We start from the raw sequence: 18,395 nt of genomic DNA, 5'->3' as shown, positions 1-18,395 counted from the left end.
CAGTTCACCTCCAGCGTGAACACTTGTGGGTGCTTCTCCTCTTTGCCCATTTGCCTGGCCAGGCCTCACTGGAGCTGTTGCTGCGGGCAGCCCCAGGAGCTGGGTAGCCTACTAGGTTCTTGGCACCTGCAGCTTGTGACACCTGCCCTCTCTTGCTCCTCCAGGGGTGGTTCTGGGATCTTGTTAGAAAAACAGGATCTTAGGCACCATCCTAGACACACTGGATCAGAATCAGCTTTTTGTGAAGAACCACACCCCCCCACCCCCTTAAGCGGCATATACGTCACCGTTTGCAAAACACTGCTCTGAGCTGTGCCTCAGAGTTCCGGGAACCTGTGAGGAGGGTGCCAGATGAATGGCCTCATCTGGGCATTTAATGTAAACGGTCAGAGTGGGTAAGATTCAGAGACCCCCTTTGCCAGGCTTATTTGGCCTCAATTATCTGCTCTTAACAGTTTTGGAGGAATATAGGCACTTGGAGGAGGATGCTGTGTGTAGGACTGAAGAAAAGAGGTGCCGCCTGCTGAGTTCACTTCTGGGTCTGCTACCTGCTGCTGAGTGACCTTGGCTGAGTGGCTTAACCTCATTGTGCTTCTGTTTCCTCATCTGTAAAATCAGGGTAATGAAGGGCTGATTCATCTGAGTGTTGTGAAGATTAAGTGAGTTAGCCTTTGTAAAATGCTTGGTGACCACTCAAGTCAATATTAATGAGGACTGTTGGCAGTTAACGAAGAACCTTGAAAGAATCTGTTGACATGGGTGATTTAGGAAGACTTATAGATGGTTAGCAAATATTTAGCTACCAGTTACCGCAAAAATAAATTCAATCAACGCTTATTCTGCATTGCATCATCACACAATTGAAGTCTGTTTCCTAAGAAGGGAAAAAGCTTTCTTATGATTTTAGAAGGCTGGTTATAATCATTTCAAGGGCGTTTGACTCGAAACCTTGCGACTACAGCATTTTGAGGCAGAACAAACAGAATTTGCTGTCAATAGAATGGAAGGAGGAGGTAGGAGACCAGGCAAGGCATCAAGGATGATTGTTGACTAAGTCACCAGAGCCCTGGGCCTGGAGTGGGGGTTGGGGGGGAGCTGCAGGAGTTCCGGTTTGGACCTGGCAGATCAGGGGTTGTTGGACATCCACGCGCAGCGGCGGAGATGCTGTGTGCACTGCTCTGTCCCCTCACGTCCTGAAAACCCAAGCGGCCTTTTGCCTTGCATTCAGCCATACGTGCTCAGTGTATATCCCACCCCCAGCCATTTTTGGGATCACTTATTTTGTTTCCACAATTTAACATGAAACATGTCAAGCATACAGAAAATGGAAAGGATTTTACAGGGGGAAACAATGTAACGGGGGAGGAGAGACAAGGCTCCCATGCAGAAAATTTCCAACTTAATATATGTGGGTACTCACTCTTAAGGAGATGAGTGTAGGCTGCTCATAGTAGCTCCTTCCTAAGAGGACAGAACTGAAAGAGGGAAGATGAAAGAGCAACTTTGCAGTGGAGAAACCTGACAACGCGACTTCAGCCAGGTGATTAGGGTCAACATCACCTAGGCTAAGTCCTGGTGACAGTGTGTGTCCTTGATATGATGTGACCAGGATGACACTTTACTTGTGTGGTCTTCTTCCTTTAAACCCATAATCTCATTCGAATCATGCGGGAAACATCAGACAAATCCCAACTATGTTAGAGTCTACAAATTGACCAGTCCCTCCTCCAAACTGTCATCAAAAACAAGGAAATTCAGAGACAACACAGCCAATAGGAGCCTACGGAGACATGACTAAATGTCATGTGGGCTCCTGGATGGGGTCCTGGCACAGAAAAAGGACATCAGGGGCAAACTAAGGACATCTGCTTAAAGTATGGACTTAATAATAATACATAAGTATTGGTTCATAAATTGTGTTGAATGTCCCATACTAATTTAAGATGTTAATAATAGGAGAAACTGAGCGTGGGGTATATGGGAACTCTGTGTACTATCTTTGCAATTTTTTTCTGTAAAACTAAAACTCTTCTAAAATCTAAAGTTTCTTAAAAAACAAAGCAACCATATAAGCATCATTTAAATTCTACCCTTCACACTTTAGTATTTTTATCATACTTTGCACCACCTATCTGTCCCTCTCTCTGTCTCTTTTTTTAAAGCCTCTCTTGACTATCCCCCCCTTCTGGCTCAAAAAGGAAGCCGGGGGCCGACAGGCACACAACACCCACAGTGTCTCTGGGTCCTTTCACTTCTACTGGGCTGGATTTGCTCTCCCAATGCCCATTCCCCAGGCTCAGCCGCTACAAACAAGGAGCTCTACTGCCACCTAGTGGATTTTTAAATTAAAAGGTTGAATGCAGGAAAAGCTGAAGGAGGCCTGCTGGCAGAGGGCCCCTCACTCAGGCTGCCAGGGACCCTGAGCCGAGAGATGACTCCACCCTGGCCCCTTCCCCACTAATCCCCATCTCAATTCTAATTTAGAATTAGGCATTTCCTAACTTTGGCCCCAATTCCCAGTTGTGCAATTATTTTGTAGGGTTAAACGATACTTTTCAATTTTTTTGGAAGGGGGCAGAGCATGAGGGAATTAGGCGTTTTCAAGTTTCACTAGCAGGTCTAGATGATCAAGAAGAACAGGTTTAGAGTAGTGGGTGTGCCCTGTCCAGCTGCTTTAGAAAGATAAGGGTGTGGAGGTTTCAGCTCACTGGACGTCGGGGCCTGGTCTGGGCCTCCGGACAGCCTCCCCAGGCAGGAACAGCTATGGTCACCAGTGGCCGGGCCAGTTCCTCCTAAATATTGAGGCCAGAGGGGCAGGATGGGTGCTTCCCGAGGGCAGGCAGCACCGCTCTGCCATACCAGGCCTCCGCTTCTGAGGGAGGCCCCTCACCTGGCAGCCGGCAGGCGTGGCAGTTCATGCCCCTGGGTTAGAAGGAACAAGGCAAGCCTGTCTTAATTGGGGTTGCCCTGGAAGTACAGCCTGGGATCAGGGTTCAAATGTTAGTTATTTATTTGGAACTCAGTCCCCGGAAACCCCAGTACACAGTGGGACTTGAGTCAGGGGAGAGAAAGAATCCAATAAAATGTGTCAGCAAACCATTAATGTGATGGCTTCGAGCTGAGTCCTACGAGAAGCACCTCCTGGGGCTGAGGGGCCAGAACGCTGGGAAAGGGCATCTTCTGGGGCATCAATTACTGCACTTCTGGTACCTTGGGCCACAACAAGCAGCTTCCCGAGAGCAGCAGTGGGTGCCAAGGGGCTGGGGTGAGGCACTGCCAGGTCCTCTTACCGTGTTCGTGTGACGGGGGTCCACCTGCCCACGCCACCTATTCAGCCCCAGGGAATGAGGTCCAGGGACGAGCAGGGCAGGACCGAGCACTGTCAGGTTAGGAGCGACGCCTTTGGGACGGTGGTCGCCTTCTCTGCACGGGGGAGACTGTAAGGAAGGGAGCAGCGAAGTCTGGGGGTGTGGAGGGGAGTGTGCGGGGAAGCAGGGAGGAAGAAGGAGCCAGATGGACAGCGGCCTTGTCTGCAAGCTTCCCTGGGCCCGCCAGCCGCCTTTGTAAGCGTTTTAATCTCCAATGAATGGAGGACCTAGCTCCCTGAAAAACAGAACAGAACCAGGTTGTTAGCACGGAACGCCACGTTTGCAGGTGATACAAATGTATCACCAAGGAACAGGAGTTCAAGATGAGCTAAGGCTCACCTTGTGGAGGATGGTGAAAAATAGAAATCTTTCCCCAAATCTTGTGTCGGTTTTCCTAAAGGGCTACCTAGAAAACGGTGTCTCACAATCTCGGAGCACACGACCTCTTGCGCAGACACGGGGTGGTCACCACGCTTGGGGACGCAGGGCGGGGTCCCCACCGGACGGACACTCAGGAGCCTGTACATCACAACCTCGCGGGTCACTTAGAGCTCGTGCAGGGGTCAGCCGGAGCGGCCGGCGCAGCGAGGGCCGGGTCCGCAGGCGGCATGAACTCCGGGGGCTGGAAACCCGGGCCAGAGGCTCCAAGGCTCTCGTCGCGTTACCCGTCTGGGGCTGTGCGCGGACCGGAAGTGCAGGCGGGCACCGGAAGCTGACGTCGCCGCTGGGCGGGAGCAGAGGGCACGTGCGGGCGGTCTTTCCGTGGGTCGGAGTCGGGGCGGACCGCGAGGGCTTTGAGGCAATGGCGGGAACGGCTCCCCTCGTCCTCCTGCTTCCTGGAGGCCACGTGGTCAGAGAGAGGGCCGTGCGACGCGGGGAGGACACAGGAGTGGCCGGACGCCCGCCTCTGGTCCCCGGGGGGCGCGCTGGGCGAAGGCCCAGGAGGGTGACTTGCCACCCCGGGTGGCTCTGGCTTCCAGAACCGGCACGCTGGCGAGCACGGCAGCCCTCCTCGAGCTTCCGCAGCTGCCATCTGTTTGATCCTTACACATGAGGGAGGGAGGAAGGAAGAGGCCGGGTAACTTCAGCTCCGGGTGTGCGGGCTGTGGGAGGAAGCAGAACTCGCTCAAGGGCCGAATCCAGCCCGCGGTGTGGCCACCCTCCTGTGTGACGCGGGGCACCCGTGCTCACTGCTCACCTTCAGGAGGAACGGCCGCATCACCCGTTCCCACGTCATTTTGGAGAAGCACGACACACGTGCGGGCTGAACTACCTAGAAGAGATGATGACGAGTAAAATGTTAATTGAGTTCAGGTAAGTGCTTTTGGCAACAGCATGTCCCGGAGAGTGGAGATCCCATTTGCTGACAAGGGTCCTTGAGGAGAGCGTTGTGTGCCCGTGCTAGCAGGTGGCCTGGAGGGCAGACTTCCTTCCAGGTGCCCTTTAACACTGTGCTCCCATAGTTCTTTTACCTTCCTAGTAATTTCACTCCAGTAACTTGCAAGTACTCCTGCCACGCGCTTAGTTTTACCTTGCAGTGTTATTAATAAAAGGTCACAGAACCATAGGATCTCCCCAAAGGCTATGGTTTAAAAAGTGATGGTAGTAAAAGGTTTAATAATAATTAACTGTGAAAAGTAGGGCCAGGGAACCATGAGCCCTATAAGGTAAATGAAAACCACATTTTTGACACCAAAAATAAAATGCTGAATAGGAAAAAAAGATTTAGAGAGACATATGTAATAAACCGGCTACAGTGTGTGACAAAAGTTTGTGCTTGTGCGTCTCCTGATGGGGCTGTTCACAGTGACACAAATGCTGTTATCTATAAGACATTAGAAAAACAAAAAACCAACAATGCTGTTTCTCCAAAATTTTATTTTAATTTAAATTACAGGGCCAGCCAGATATTCTGATAAGAAATTTACTTTTCCTCAGGAGAAAGGAAATGCTTCCATGGCATTGTTAACAACTGTATACATCTCCACCTTTTTTTTTTTTAAGGGTTAAAAGTCACATTGAATAACTGACATATGTAAAATTAAACCTGGAGAACACAAAAGAAATCACTTCCAGTATAATAGTTTTGGTAATATGAATATATTAAATGATAACTTCAAATGCAACTTTTCAACTTGAATGTTTTCACATTTTTGTTTAAAAACAACAAAACCCCCCAAAGTCTCAACTATCCCTAGATTCCAATGCGACAGTAACACCTCAGTGTTGTCTCTGACACGCCGTCATGTCATCCACACCAAGGCTCCAGTGCTGCGACGGCACTGCCGAAGTGGAAGCTGTTTTGTTGTTTCGAGTTCTAAGAACCAGCTTGACAAGGAAACCTTCCTTCCACTTGGGGTAATTACTGTTCTTGCACTGAATCCAGGTACCCAGCACTGGACCACGAGAAGCAGAACGATGCATCACGGCCTAGTCTGCCTTTCTAAACTCTTGGGTATTTCCACTTCAGGGAGCCTGGATCACTCTCTACTTCCAACAGAAAAACATGAATTATTTTACACAGATTTGGGTAAAGACAGCCTCAGAAAAACCAATTATAATGTAGACTGCCATTTGAATGAAACAGAATAAAACACATCTGTATTTTCTGGAGGTATTTTCCTAACTAGTGCTCCTAGAAGATCTTAAAGTCTGCTGAAACATCAATTGGGAGTCTCATTTTACTGGCTGATAAATAATTTCAATTAGTAAGAGAGGCTAGCAAAGAATAATTATATAAATTTCTTAATCAGCTACAGCCATGCTGAATTCGAACCGGCAGACTCTGATTTGTAAGTTGTTAGTTGTGATCTTCATATCACTAAGATGAACAAATACCATTCTAACTTTACATAGATATATTCTAGGAGATGCTGTTCTGCCGTGGTCACAGTAACAAAAAGGTGGTGCAAAATCAGTTACTTTATAAATACTGATAATTTGCAGCATTAAGGAACAGAACATTAAAAAAAAATAAATTTCCCCATAGGACACCTATGACTAGGAACTCTTCTTTTCCTAAGAGAAGCCAAAGTTTTAATTATTCAGTTTCACAACTATTGTACTGGATTACTTACTCTAAGAAAGAAAAGGTGCTCTACAGAGGTCTCCCACACACACAAAGAATCAGCGTTAATTTAGCATAATCGGGATCATTCACAGATCTGGCGAGCTCATGACTCATTTAAATGAATAAGGCCAATATTATGCAGGAAAGTGTAGCTGACTGAGTTCCAGGTCTGTACTGTAGCCTATTGATGGCACCCCATTAGATAACTGAATATAAAGGATTGGTTTACTTCTTTTTCTTTTAATGCTGTGATACTTAAATGTTAAATCAGCATTTTCGTGTGATTTGAAGTATTTCAATTACATATGAGCATTCATTTTTTGCAAAAACTCAATATTAGGTAATAGTTACATACTAATACAATAACATTCCTCTGCTGTACAAATTAAATCATTTAAAAGAAATGAGCATTCTAAGAATTATATACAAAAGAAACTTGTAAGCATCATTGAAATGAAATGTGAGGTGTTGTTGCTAGCTCTACTGTTTTAAAATACCTTCAAAAAGTAAAATTAACAATACCCTTCAACATATCCAGGTTTACGAGTCTCAAGAAAATCAACTGTCAAAAAATTCTAGAAAGCTGTGAAAAGCATATATACATTTTCCTTATGACCTTATGAAGCTCCACACTTCTGAGAAGTTGCTAAGTTTCAATATCAATTTATTCATGTATCAACTTTATTCACCCAGAAAGCTCACATCTTGGATATAGTTCCCCTATGATTTCAAATAAAGCTCTACACGATCTCCCATTAGTGAAGGCATACAATCTTACCAAGAATCTGCGCTCAGATCTTTCAGGTTTACTCTGATAACATCAATGCCCTCCTTCCCTAAAACACACTATCATCTATCCATTTGCCTTCATGAACCTAGCCGTGTTCAGAACTCCTACAGCCAACGGAGTCTCTGAATTCTGAAATGACACCAAGATCAAGAGAAAGTCCACGTGTGCTCTAGTGTGCAAGAAAGCAGCAGCTACGTTCTCCAACTTGGACTGAAAGACAACGAAAAAGGTAAAATGAAAACCGTTCACTTAACAGCAGATTAGCAGTAATGTTCCTCATGAATCGATAACAGTGCCTGATGCTGAATAGCTAACAGCAGATGCTGAATTTGGATTTAACATTTTAGATGTTTACTGGAAATTAGGCTTCTTGCTGAGCTGGTCTCTTCAAATCCCTGATCTGTTTAACTAAATAGGTCTTCTCATCGTTAAACTGCTCATCCTCGGTCCTGTCATTCTGGAACTTGCTGAGGAACTCTATGAGTTTGGTCTGGTTCTTGAGGAGGATGTCAAGGATGGGCTGCGTCTTATTAGGATTGGCCACAAACACCTGCAGAAAGAATACACATCAGCCACAGGGAAAGGACGACACAGAGACATCCACCTTGCAGGTGGCAGAGCACGTGCAGTGCACAAGCCAGGGCTTCCCTGGGCGCGTGGTGAAGTCAGGATGATGAGCTCAGAGGTTCTTCCTTTGGAAGACCTTATCTTACAATTTAAAAAAAGAGAGAGAGAATTACATGTTTCAGCACAAAAAGGACTGATGTTCGTTCATGCTCTGAAACTCAGTTGGTATTTATAAATTTAGACTTTGATTTTAGAATAAAATGAGCAGAAATTATGTCTGGGCACAGGAGATCAGAATGGATTTTAAGAACAAAAACTTTTCATGGAAACCATTAAGAAGTGGATTACCCTTTACTTCGTGATTAATAATTTTCTATGCCAAAGATAAACGACACTCCTCTACAAATAAACTTTTCTTATTCCCAAATCTAAATGGTATATACCCTATTTCTGGGTCTATTTTTGTTTAAAATGTTGTACCACACAAATATGAAAACTGAACTCAAGTGGGTGACTTAGATTACCAAAATGAGGCTAGTAAAATTTCAGTAATTTGTAAATGAAATAAGATGAACAACTCTAGAGGAAAACAATGTTTCTGGTTTTAGTTCTCTACCTTAAAAACGTGAAAGGCCTCAAACTGGATGTTCCGGCTTTTGTCTCGTAGAAGATTCATCATTAATTTGAGGTTCTCAGGTTTACTGATGTATTTTGTCATAATTGTGAAGTTGTGTCTGTCTAATAGAAGTTCACCGAGAAGCTGAGAAAACATTTGAACATTAGCATTCGGATTTGAAGTAAAAATGAAAGTTTTAAAAACAATTCACTTAATAATCATCATTATTAACCATGGAGTATTAGGAGTCCCCTAAAAGACTGATGAACTGTACTGAATTATAACCTAAAAGCTAACGAGTGCCTACTGTTTACTACTTGAACACCTACCTTTTCTTTTGGAGTTTAAAACCATGGCGAGTCTGACACTGCTCCCTGAAGAGGACATTCAAGGCACATTTTGCCCAGAATCTGAGACTGTCAGAACCTGTTCTGTAAGCATGCATTTGTGTTATCTTACTAAAAAGAAACTATCCAAGAAAAGCGATCAGAAGATAAGTTACTGAGTAACTATAAACCTTTGCTGAATTTAAAAAATTTTTTTTACTATTTTTAAGTTTTATTTATCTGAACTTCACAGGACAAAGGGTTTCATCATGTCCAACGTTTTCTATCACTTACCCCTAGGCACACCAGATTCATCACATTTATCTTGTCTGTTCAGAAAGGTTTATAAAAACAAATACTGTTCCTTCTTAAGCAAAGCATCCTGAAGATACTCTAAGCTTTTTTTTAGTGATTCTTCAACATTACTAATGACATCAATTAAACTAAAAAAAGTCTATGCCTTCAGCTAAGTCTGTGCTTACTGAGGTCTATGGAATTTTAAAATTGTTCCCGTTTGTACTAGATTTCTCTTTTTCTGAAACCAGCAGTCACCTCTTCACATTGTCAGTGTGCCAACTTCTAGTCAAGGTCTAGTGTGCAGGTGGTATAACCTAATGGGAACAGGGACCAAGCTGCAGGGCTCATGGACAGATGCAGAAGCAGAGTTGTGGAGAGCCTGGCCCCTGGCAACAGCCTGCCTGGGTTCAAATCCTGGCTCCCTACTCCTGTGAGCTCTGTAACCTAGAACATGTTATTTAGCTTCCGTGCCTCAGTTTCATTGTCTGTACAATGGGAGTGGGTAATGGTACCTACATCATATGAGAGTGTAGTGAGAAATAAAAGCAGGAATACGTGCAAAGCACGTTGGACCTGAGCCTGAAGAGACATGGAGTGAGGCCTGAGGTAAGGAAAACGCACGAATATAGAGCTACTTTCCCATGGTTTACTTGCTTTTGTTAATTCCTTTCTGGGTTCCTGGTTATGATCTAGATACTTGAAGTTTTCAGATAACTGATCTCTAGATAAATAACGTATCATCGTAGTAAATCAAAAATAACCCGATGTGCAGCAAAACAAATCTATTCTACTTAGGATTTATAAAGAATTTACAGGAAGAATTCAAAAGCTCAGACAGGCTTCACATCAATCTGAATCACAAAATCTCCACCTTTAAAGTAAGGAGCCCAGTTTTAGTCTTATGGAGGCTCAAAAGTTATTATTTAAGTATGTGAAGGTTTATAGATTTACTGGTGTTTGTTTTCTATCACAGAAACCAAGGAAATACTGAAAATGGCTCATTTCAGTTTGATTATCTAGACGAGGATGACTGGTAATTTAAAAAATTTCTTTGGCCATAGAAATAAAAAGATTGAAGTTTGGTACAGGGAATACAAATTTGCTGGTAAAATAAATATGGGGATAAATAAATGCCAGTGTGGCTGCAAAAAAGACAGTACAAATTAAAATATATTTCTAAAGTACCACTGGTCCTCAAAATTGCTTCCTGTGTTCATGAGAAACAGCAGGAATGAAAGGCTTGCTTCATTTCCATTACCAAGGTCCTGAAAATGGCAGTCAATCTTCCTTTTCATGTTGGTAATTCTGAAGTGGCAGAAAGCCTTTCTCTTTATATAAGCAGCCCAAGAATTCAGAATTTGGTCAAAGTCTATTGATTTGAAAGAAAGAAAGAAAAAAAATCCCCTGCCCTGTGAAGAGGTATTGGCCCTGGAAGCTAGTATCCTACGCAATCCTCTCTAGCCTCCTTGGCCTCAGAAAACACTGACTCCATCCAGCTGGGGAGAGCAGGACATCCTGGCCCTCGGATATGAAGAAGCTCCTGGAGTAGGGCCACTTCCCTCTGAGGACCACAGGGGAACCTGCCTATATTACACTGATGCAGAGGGAGGAACAACTCCTTAAACAGCTGCCAGATGTACTGCATCCACCCCTGAAAATGAGAGGACTGTTCCCGTCAGCTATCAGAATCACCAGCGACCATCTAGGCAGCACACCTGGAGATGGAGAACAGGTTATGGATCCCTGACACTGGGCCAACGGAAGACCAGGAAGCTAGGCCCAAGCAAGAGCAACGAGTGGGAAACACCCCAGCCTGACCGGGACACTTTAGTAGTGACACATTTCCCAGCTATGGCCATTACTGGCCCTCAGTTATAGAAGTCATAGCCTTAAGGAGAATGAAGGAAGTAGCTGGTCAGGTGAAAAGGGATCTTTTGGAAATCTGGATGGCAGAGAGTATTTTCATCAAAGGACACAAAGTACAATGGATGCTCCTGATGTCCTTTAGTCAATTTCCACAGAAATATATGGTTTTCAAGAGTGATATCCTCATAGTAGGAGGAGAATTAGGAATGGAGTGTCTTGATCAAAATGAATTCAGACATCTCTGAGGGGAAGGTCTCTGGGCAGAGTAGAATTTAAAATGGACCTGGCAAAAAATATAAATGGAACTACAATTTCCCCTCCCCCCAAATCCTTTGTGATTCCATCTATAGCTCCCGTCAGGACCACTAACTGGCAGAATGAGGGGTGTGCATTTATTAACTGAGGTATGAACTTTCTAGATCAGTGGTCAGTAAACTTTCTGTAAAGAGCCAGACAGTAAATATTTCAGACTTTGCAAGCCATACAGTCTCTGGGGCAACCATTCATATCTGCTGTTGTAGCCAAAACAGCCACAGATGATATGTAAATAAATGAATGTATCTCTTCCCAATAAAACTTTATTTACAAAAAAAGGCAGTGGGCTGGATTCAGCCCACGGGCTGTAGTTTGCCAACCCTTGTTCTAGAGTTTTAAATCTTATATTTAATTTCAAATGGAATTGCCCACATCCTATTCTGACACAAAGCAGCCAAACCCGTCTATGGTTCCCAGTGTCACTGCCCCCGGCCGTGCCCTCCCCTCGCACAGCAAGCCCGTGCCAGCCACCCAGCAGCATCCCGGGGAGCACAGCACCCGCACTGCCTTCAACTCGCTGATATGCGTCTAAGTGTTAAAAAAAAAAGGCTTCGAAATCTAAAATACTTCATTGCTAAGAAATTAAATCTTCTCCAAAATTCTGTATATTCCATTTTGGTATCCCTAATGCGCAAGGAAGTGAGCAGGGGAAGGGGCCCTGCCTGGACCACTGCTGAAGCCTGCTCCTTTCCACAAAAATCATGACCGTGGACTTTCCCTGCAAAGGTCTAGGACTCCTACCAGCATATATCCCTTTCCCCAAATACACATTTCAAGCACGGAGTGGAGAGATAAATTACTTGAAACGTGTCATACCTTGAGCGACTGCCTTTTTGTCACATAATTTTCTGAATGAAGTAACTTCTCATATTCACTGAAGAACTAAAAGACAAGAAAACACATATCAGAATTTTTTTTTTTTTAAGACTGGTAGGTAACATTAAAAAGCTTAGGTACAAACTTCTAACACTACAAAAGCCAACTGCTGCCCGAGCTCACCTCTTCCCATCTGTTTCACACCCATCCTCGGGGTGACAACCTGCTGGTTACCTCCGTGAAAAAGGCTCCTCGTACCAACCCCCCTGCTCAAGCAAGGAGTGCAGATACCTTAAATCTGGTCCTCTTCTGTCACCCAAACTCCATATGCACAAAACTTAACTCCCTTTCCTCATACTGTTTTCTCATTGTTGAGTCAGCTCTCATTTTTTGGTATTAGAAAATTGGTATTTGTTACAACTCAGCTAGTCCAAAGCACAACAACAAAGAAAAAAGTTACCTGTTCTTGCAAAGCAAGAAGAGAAAATAATTAAAAATTGAGAGGACAAATTCAGCACTGCTAAATAGGTAGGTGTCCCACAGAAGGCGGGAATTATTGAAGTTATTCTCAAGGAGAGCTGTCTGGTTAGACTAGACCCCTGGCTCAGGAAGAAGGGATGGGACGGAAAGAGGACGGGCACTGTGTGAGCTCCTCCAGGCTTGCTCTCTGCGAGCGGCGCTTCAGCCCAGCGTTTTACTTACTGCAGAGTCACCCTCGGGCACTGCGTGCCTACACGACACTAATTCAATTCCCATCTAAGGATGCCAACTGGGGAAATTTGTTTCAGGTCCCGGTGCTAAAAAAGGTTGTTTCTTTTGAACAAGCATGTTTTGCTTTACAGATACTCTGATCTTTCAGTTGGTTTTGTTTCCCCCTATGCTTTGATTATTAGAAAGCTCAAAGCCAAAATATACAGATTTGAGAGCATGCATTATTTTGTGCAATAACTCCACCCCGGCATAATTTAAACTGCACACATCTTCCCACTTGCCATCTCCTCCCTCATATCTGACTGCATTGTGCATATATATACTTTTCTGTCAGTTTTGCACAAAAATTTTCTAAAATCTTGTCACCTGATGTCATCCATTAATAACACACAGGAAAATATTTAAAAATTAAACTGATGTCACTGCCTGTAGTAAATTTCTTGGAAATTAGTTTCTATCTTTGGCAGGCTTTAAATAAGATACTCGTATGTTCAATTAAAACAATCTTTGAGACCATGTGGTAGTAAAAATAATATAGCCAGTGTTTATTAAATACTTCCTGTGTTCCAGGCTCTATGTCACGAACTTGACACACATGGTCTAACCTTCAGGACAGCCCTGCAGTAAACAGGAGCTACTCTGAGGGTGGATGAAGGCGGCTGCCCAAGGTCTGGTAGCACACGGTGGAGCTGGGACTTGAAGCCAAACTGCACGCAGTCTGGTGCTGAGGCCCACGCTTCTAACTACTGTAAAAGGCACCAACAAAATGGCACCAACAGAAAGAAACACACCCACATCCAAATGCACCCGGACAGAAATAAAAAAAACTGACCAGCAATGTTTAAGCCATTTAAGAAGCTACTTATGAGGGAATTACTACGTACTTGGCACCGCGTTACGACGCTACTTGGAGTGGGAGGGAAAGTAATGAAAGAATTAGAAAGCATAGGTTTGCTTCCAAGACTCTTCTGCTTTCATTGACCAGCACAGTGAACAATGAGGTGTTAATAATACCCAGGATTTTAAAAGTTCAAACAACTAGTGGAAGGAGGAAACCCAAGCCAAATCGTGGGGAAGAGACAGAAATTTTAGGTGGCCCTTTGTTACTGTAACTTCTCTAGGAGCGCCCTGAGATCTTGGACAACGCGTACATGTAACTAGTTCCGCAGAAGGAAGTGCTTGTGGCTGCGTGGCGCGCAGAGCTGACACGTGGCAGAAGGCAACACAGGACACTGCTGCTGTGACGATCGGAGCTGCCAGGCTGGCAGTGTACTCAGAACTGGTTACAGACCTCTGGGGATTCTACCATCGGGAAGTCTGACATCAACTCAAGCTGGAGGGGGCCGTGTCGCTGGGCCACGCCAATGTCTTCACTTTACAAAGGAGGGCAGACTTCAGTCCCCCTGCAGTGATGGCCACGAGTCAGCAGCGGGCCAGGGGCAGAACTGGCTGCCTCCTTCTCCAGGCTAGTGCTCTATCAGCTGCTACCTCCTTTCCGTCTGTCTAGAAGCAGCAGGACTGTGAGCAACTAACGGAAAATAAGGGGAAGTTAAGAAGTCCTTTTATTTTAACTGTGTGTTACCATTCAGCAGCAAAGTGCCTTTATTTTCCTCTTCTAAAGCAAGAAAAGATGCAAGGGGGTGTGTCATCAAAAAGATAAAATTCTGCTTCTGACCAAGTAATGCCCTATACTTTGTTTCAGTAGAAAAATGATTACAGCACCAAGTACTAACATTGTATTTCCAAAATACATATTCTGGTACAAAATCTAATTAAAATCTTTCATTTCTGGTAACAAAATCTACAATTTGCTATTTTAAAATAGTGTTTAATATACTTACTCTATCATAATGCTGTTCCAAAAATTCTGCACTGAGCAACTTATGTCTTGTAAGTAAATCCTAGAAAAAGAAAATATACTCTTTACAGTTGTTTAGCATTCAAGTTCTTTTAGAAAAGAGAATCCTAAACATTCCACGCCATTTTACCTGATAAAAACTGTAGTTAAAAATTACTATACTTTAAAACACTTGCGCATAAATTGTATTGCAAATGTTGATTCTATGCAAGAGCAAATAAAATCAAAAATGATTTGAAATTGTTATTGTAATGATTATGATTGTCACAGGTCTATAGTTCTTAGAAGGAAAAATTAAAAAGCAAACATGAAAGGCAATGGAGATAAAAACCCAATGAAAGGGAATCAAGAATTGAAGTGAAGTAAAAGTAAACATTTGTGATAAAATGTCAAATAGCATACTGCTCCTGGTGGAGAAAGGAAATTTCTTTTATTAGAAAAAGTACTGGAGGTCCCATTTTCTTCCTAAATTCAGTTTCATATTGACTGCAATCTTTTTTCAGAGGCAGAAAGTTTTTCAAAAGTCCGATCATATTACAACATCAGCTCGTAAGTCAGCGGACTAATGCTGCAGACACGTGGAACCAAAGCCAGCATGAACTAGAGTCCAATTCTGCATCCCTATGAAATAGAGCTTAGGCCTCATCCCACAGCTTTCCCTGGGAACGACTCAAGGATCATTCATTCAGAAAACATCTACTATGTGCCAGGTAAAGTTCTAGGTGCTGGGGCTATGCAGACAGAAAGATGTGGTCCCTGCCTTCAAGGACCTAGAAGTTAGCAATGAACTAGCCTTGGTCTCCTCAGGTGGGGATGAGAATGGGAATATGTGACAGCAGGAACGGCCAGTTGATCTCTGGTGACTTAATTAATAGAATTCTTTTAGAGCTGCCTACCGGAGAGGTCAGTGCCAATAATTAATTCCCTTTCTCCAAAACAACTTTCCATATTTGTTTTCTTTGCTCTTTATGTTCTGAGTTACCCAGGTTACAATGAACTCGTGTTTCCTGAAGTATGTCCAGTACAACACTGGTCCTGAAAAACGCTCTAAGGAATGTTCCATGGCCAACAAATGTGGAAATGCTGCTGCAACTCTGGTTCCCCGGTGGGAATCCATCAGGTCTCAAGAATCAAGAGATTCTGCAGGGAGCAATTCTGTTCCCTGTTTTGTTAACATCCTTCCCTGAAAGGCTTTCTATGCACAGGCTTTCCCCTTGGCCTGGTTACTTACTACCTTCGGACCTCAACTCAGGCATCACTTCCATAGTGAGCCCTTCCTGACTGGTCACTGGCACCAAAACATGGTCACAGTTATGACTTTACATCTGTGGGATGATTTTATTAATGTCTCACTCACGGTAGACTGTAAATTCTATAAATACAAAGGTCAGGTCTGTTTTCACTAACTTCTGAACCCCCAGCACCCATGCAGTACCCAGCACATAATAAGAGCTTAATATTTAATAAATGAATGAACCAACAGAATCAGGGAACATGTTTGGGAAAACATCACATTAAGCAATCTTCAAAGTATGCTTTAAGAAGGCTTCTAACTCCACCCCAAAGATTTACAGGTGTCCAAACTGCTGGATAGGGTATGTGTCCTATGACCATGGAAGAGCTACCCAGTTCCTCCCAAATCCCCCTTGGGGATTAAAACAGGCAAAATTAAAAAACCTGGAGTTTATTTTGAGTACCTTCACGAATCTGGAAAGAAAAATGATATGAGGCTTCCCCATATGGGGAAGGAGGAGACAGTGGGGGAAGAAGAATTTGTATTATGTGAGTATATGGGTCCACGGCATCAGACGTGAGGGAGAGAGGAATGTGCCAACTTTAAGCGAATTTATCAAGCATGCTTCTTAAAGAGCGTGTCCCTCCTCTAAGATGCTACTATGATCTGTTTATGAAGGTCTCGCCTGTGTAGGAGCCTCAAGGGCAGGGTCTGTCTGGACGGCTCACCACTGAACCCCAGCACCTAAGGAATAGTGCCCAACACAAGGTGGGCACTCCAGACTCATGAAACAGTGAATATGCCAATTTAAGGACTGCTCTGTCTGGACCCAGGCAAGGCTGACTGTTTTGTGGCTGAGTCTTTCTGGAGGCCAGCATGAGGAAGTACAGCGACAGGAACCGGGCGCTCGCTGCTCCGTCATGAATCTGATGAAAGAGAATGCCAGAGGAGGGGGCTTACAGACTACGGCTCTCAACTGCATTCTCAGGGACAGGCAGGTAGAAAGTGTTTCTCTGAAAAGCGGAGATCCTAAACATGCTGTGGAAGAGTTTCTTCCTTTGGTCTGAGTAAGGAGACTGCTTGCCCTGAAGGCTGTCTCTCCCAGCACGAGCCAAGGATCACAGCTGGGCCACACACAAGGGGGAACCTCAAATATTGCCCCCATCGGTGACTCTGCTTTTTATCATCTGGCTTAAAAAGACCAGGAAGCTCAGGAAACCTCCGCCAATCTAGGAATCACATCTCCATAGCCTTCAGTAGGAGAGACGGGAAAGGGTTCCTGAGACCGTGAAAGCAGGAGCCGGACCCCAGTGCATGACAGGAGGAAAGCCCTTTGTTAAGAAGGGCCATGTGGGGCCTGGCAGGGAGAGTAAAACATTAGCAGGGAAGAAACAATTGCTGGGAGCCAGCACACAGGAACAAGGCTGTCACTAAGCTGGGAAAAGAGGAGGCGGGGACTTGGGCAGAGCCTCTACCTCCTTGAGATCTGGACTAGAGCCGAGAGCTCTGGAGAGCTCAAAGCAGGGTAGGGAGTCAGACACCAACAGACTAGAAAACGAAGGGAAATGGTCATATAGTCAGCATCTGGTAAGTGACGTGCAAAGTTGACAGGGTGCACGTGGTCCCAGACCAGCAAAGTTGCTGGGTCAGCCAGCAGGGAGGGCAGAAAGAGCAGGATTTCTGACTTCCCAACCTACCTAAATTCTATTATCCGGAGAAAGGTCAGGGATCATCTCCCAAGTCCAGCAGATTGAGCAGCCAACTTTTAGGGTGGGCTGAATTAAAAAGATTCCCGAAAATTACGTGAGTTTGGGTCCCAAACATCATGTGACAAAGACAGCCCTGGAATGCCTGAAGAAACACTGCTCCCAGGGAGCTGATTTTCACAGGGCCTCAGCAAGTCGTGTGGCCCAAACTCGTGCTTGACGACTACGTCCAAGGACAAGAGACTCGATTCTTCCCACTGCGTGGTTCGCCTTTGCAGTTCTTAAAGTTAGAAAGTTCCTGCTGTGCTAGCCAAAACCTATCCCCAGGTTATTTCCAGAATCTGTCAGAGTCAACACATAGGTTTAACCCATTTTCTATAGGACCCCACTTTAAAGACAAGTAGTGTTCTCATGGCAAGTCCCTACCGAGTCTTCTCTTCTCCAGGCTAAATACGTCCAGTTCCTTTAACCACTCCTCGAATGACAGGTTCTGAGTCCCCCTCACCATCTACTGTCTTCTGAAAGTCATCTATTTGTCTATGTGCCTCTTAAAGTGTAGCGCCTGGAACGGAACACATTTATGTGTTGTTACCTTATAAGCTCATAGTGGGGCGAGACCGTCAACAGCTCCTCAGATCACACACTATGTGGTCATAGGTAGCTCTGGGGCGGCAGCACCATGCTGTTTAATTTTAGTGGACATATTCAGAATTTGTTTACTCAAGTAGGCTCTGCAGTCAGAGTCAGACTGCCTCGGTTCAAATTCTGGATTCCCCATAAACTGTCTGACTTCACCCAACACTTCTAGGCTTCAGTTTCCTTATCTGTAAAGGAGATAATGACAATACCTCCTTC

The 18,395-nt window shown here is 44.4% G+C and overlaps 1 protein-coding gene and 1 long non-coding RNA gene across 3 annotated transcripts in view; both read right to left on the bottom strand.

The window, feature by feature from the left end:
- Positions 1–2,992: 2,992 nt before the first annotated feature.
- Positions 2,993–4,384, bottom strand: LOC140696495 (uncharacterized). The gene is made up of 2 exons (XR_012072927.1): positions 3,708–4,384; positions 2,993–3,603 (listed from the first exon to the last, which is right to left on the bottom strand). It is a non-coding gene; the product is annotated as an uncharacterized lncRNA (long non-coding RNA).
- An 842-nt stretch (positions 4,385–5,226) lies between these two features.
- CAB39 (calcium binding protein 39) overlaps positions 5,227–18,395 on the bottom strand; it is an 81,116-nt gene continuing 67,947 nt past the window's right edge. For both annotated transcript variants that reach the window (XM_072961833.1, XM_072961834.1), the window contains exons 6-9: positions 14,584–14,643; positions 12,032–12,097; positions 8,412–8,555; positions 5,227–7,778 (exon numbers count right to left, since the gene is read on the bottom strand). In XM_072961833.1, the coding sequence (XP_072817934.1) occupies positions 7,590–7,778; positions 8,412–8,555; positions 12,032–12,097; positions 14,584–14,643 (459 nt within the window). In that variant the 3' untranslated portion in view covers positions 5,227–7,589. The remainder of the gene's footprint in view (positions 7,779–8,411; positions 8,556–12,031; positions 12,098–14,583; positions 14,644–18,395) is intronic.

The sequence above is a fragment of the Vicugna pacos genome, chromosome 5, assembly GCF_048564905.1.
Source record: "Vicugna pacos chromosome 5, VicPac4, whole genome shotgun sequence".
Taxonomy (NCBI): Eukaryota; Metazoa; Chordata; class Mammalia; order Artiodactyla; family Camelidae; genus Vicugna; species Vicugna pacos.
This window is presented reverse-complemented; position numbering and strand designations above follow the sequence as displayed.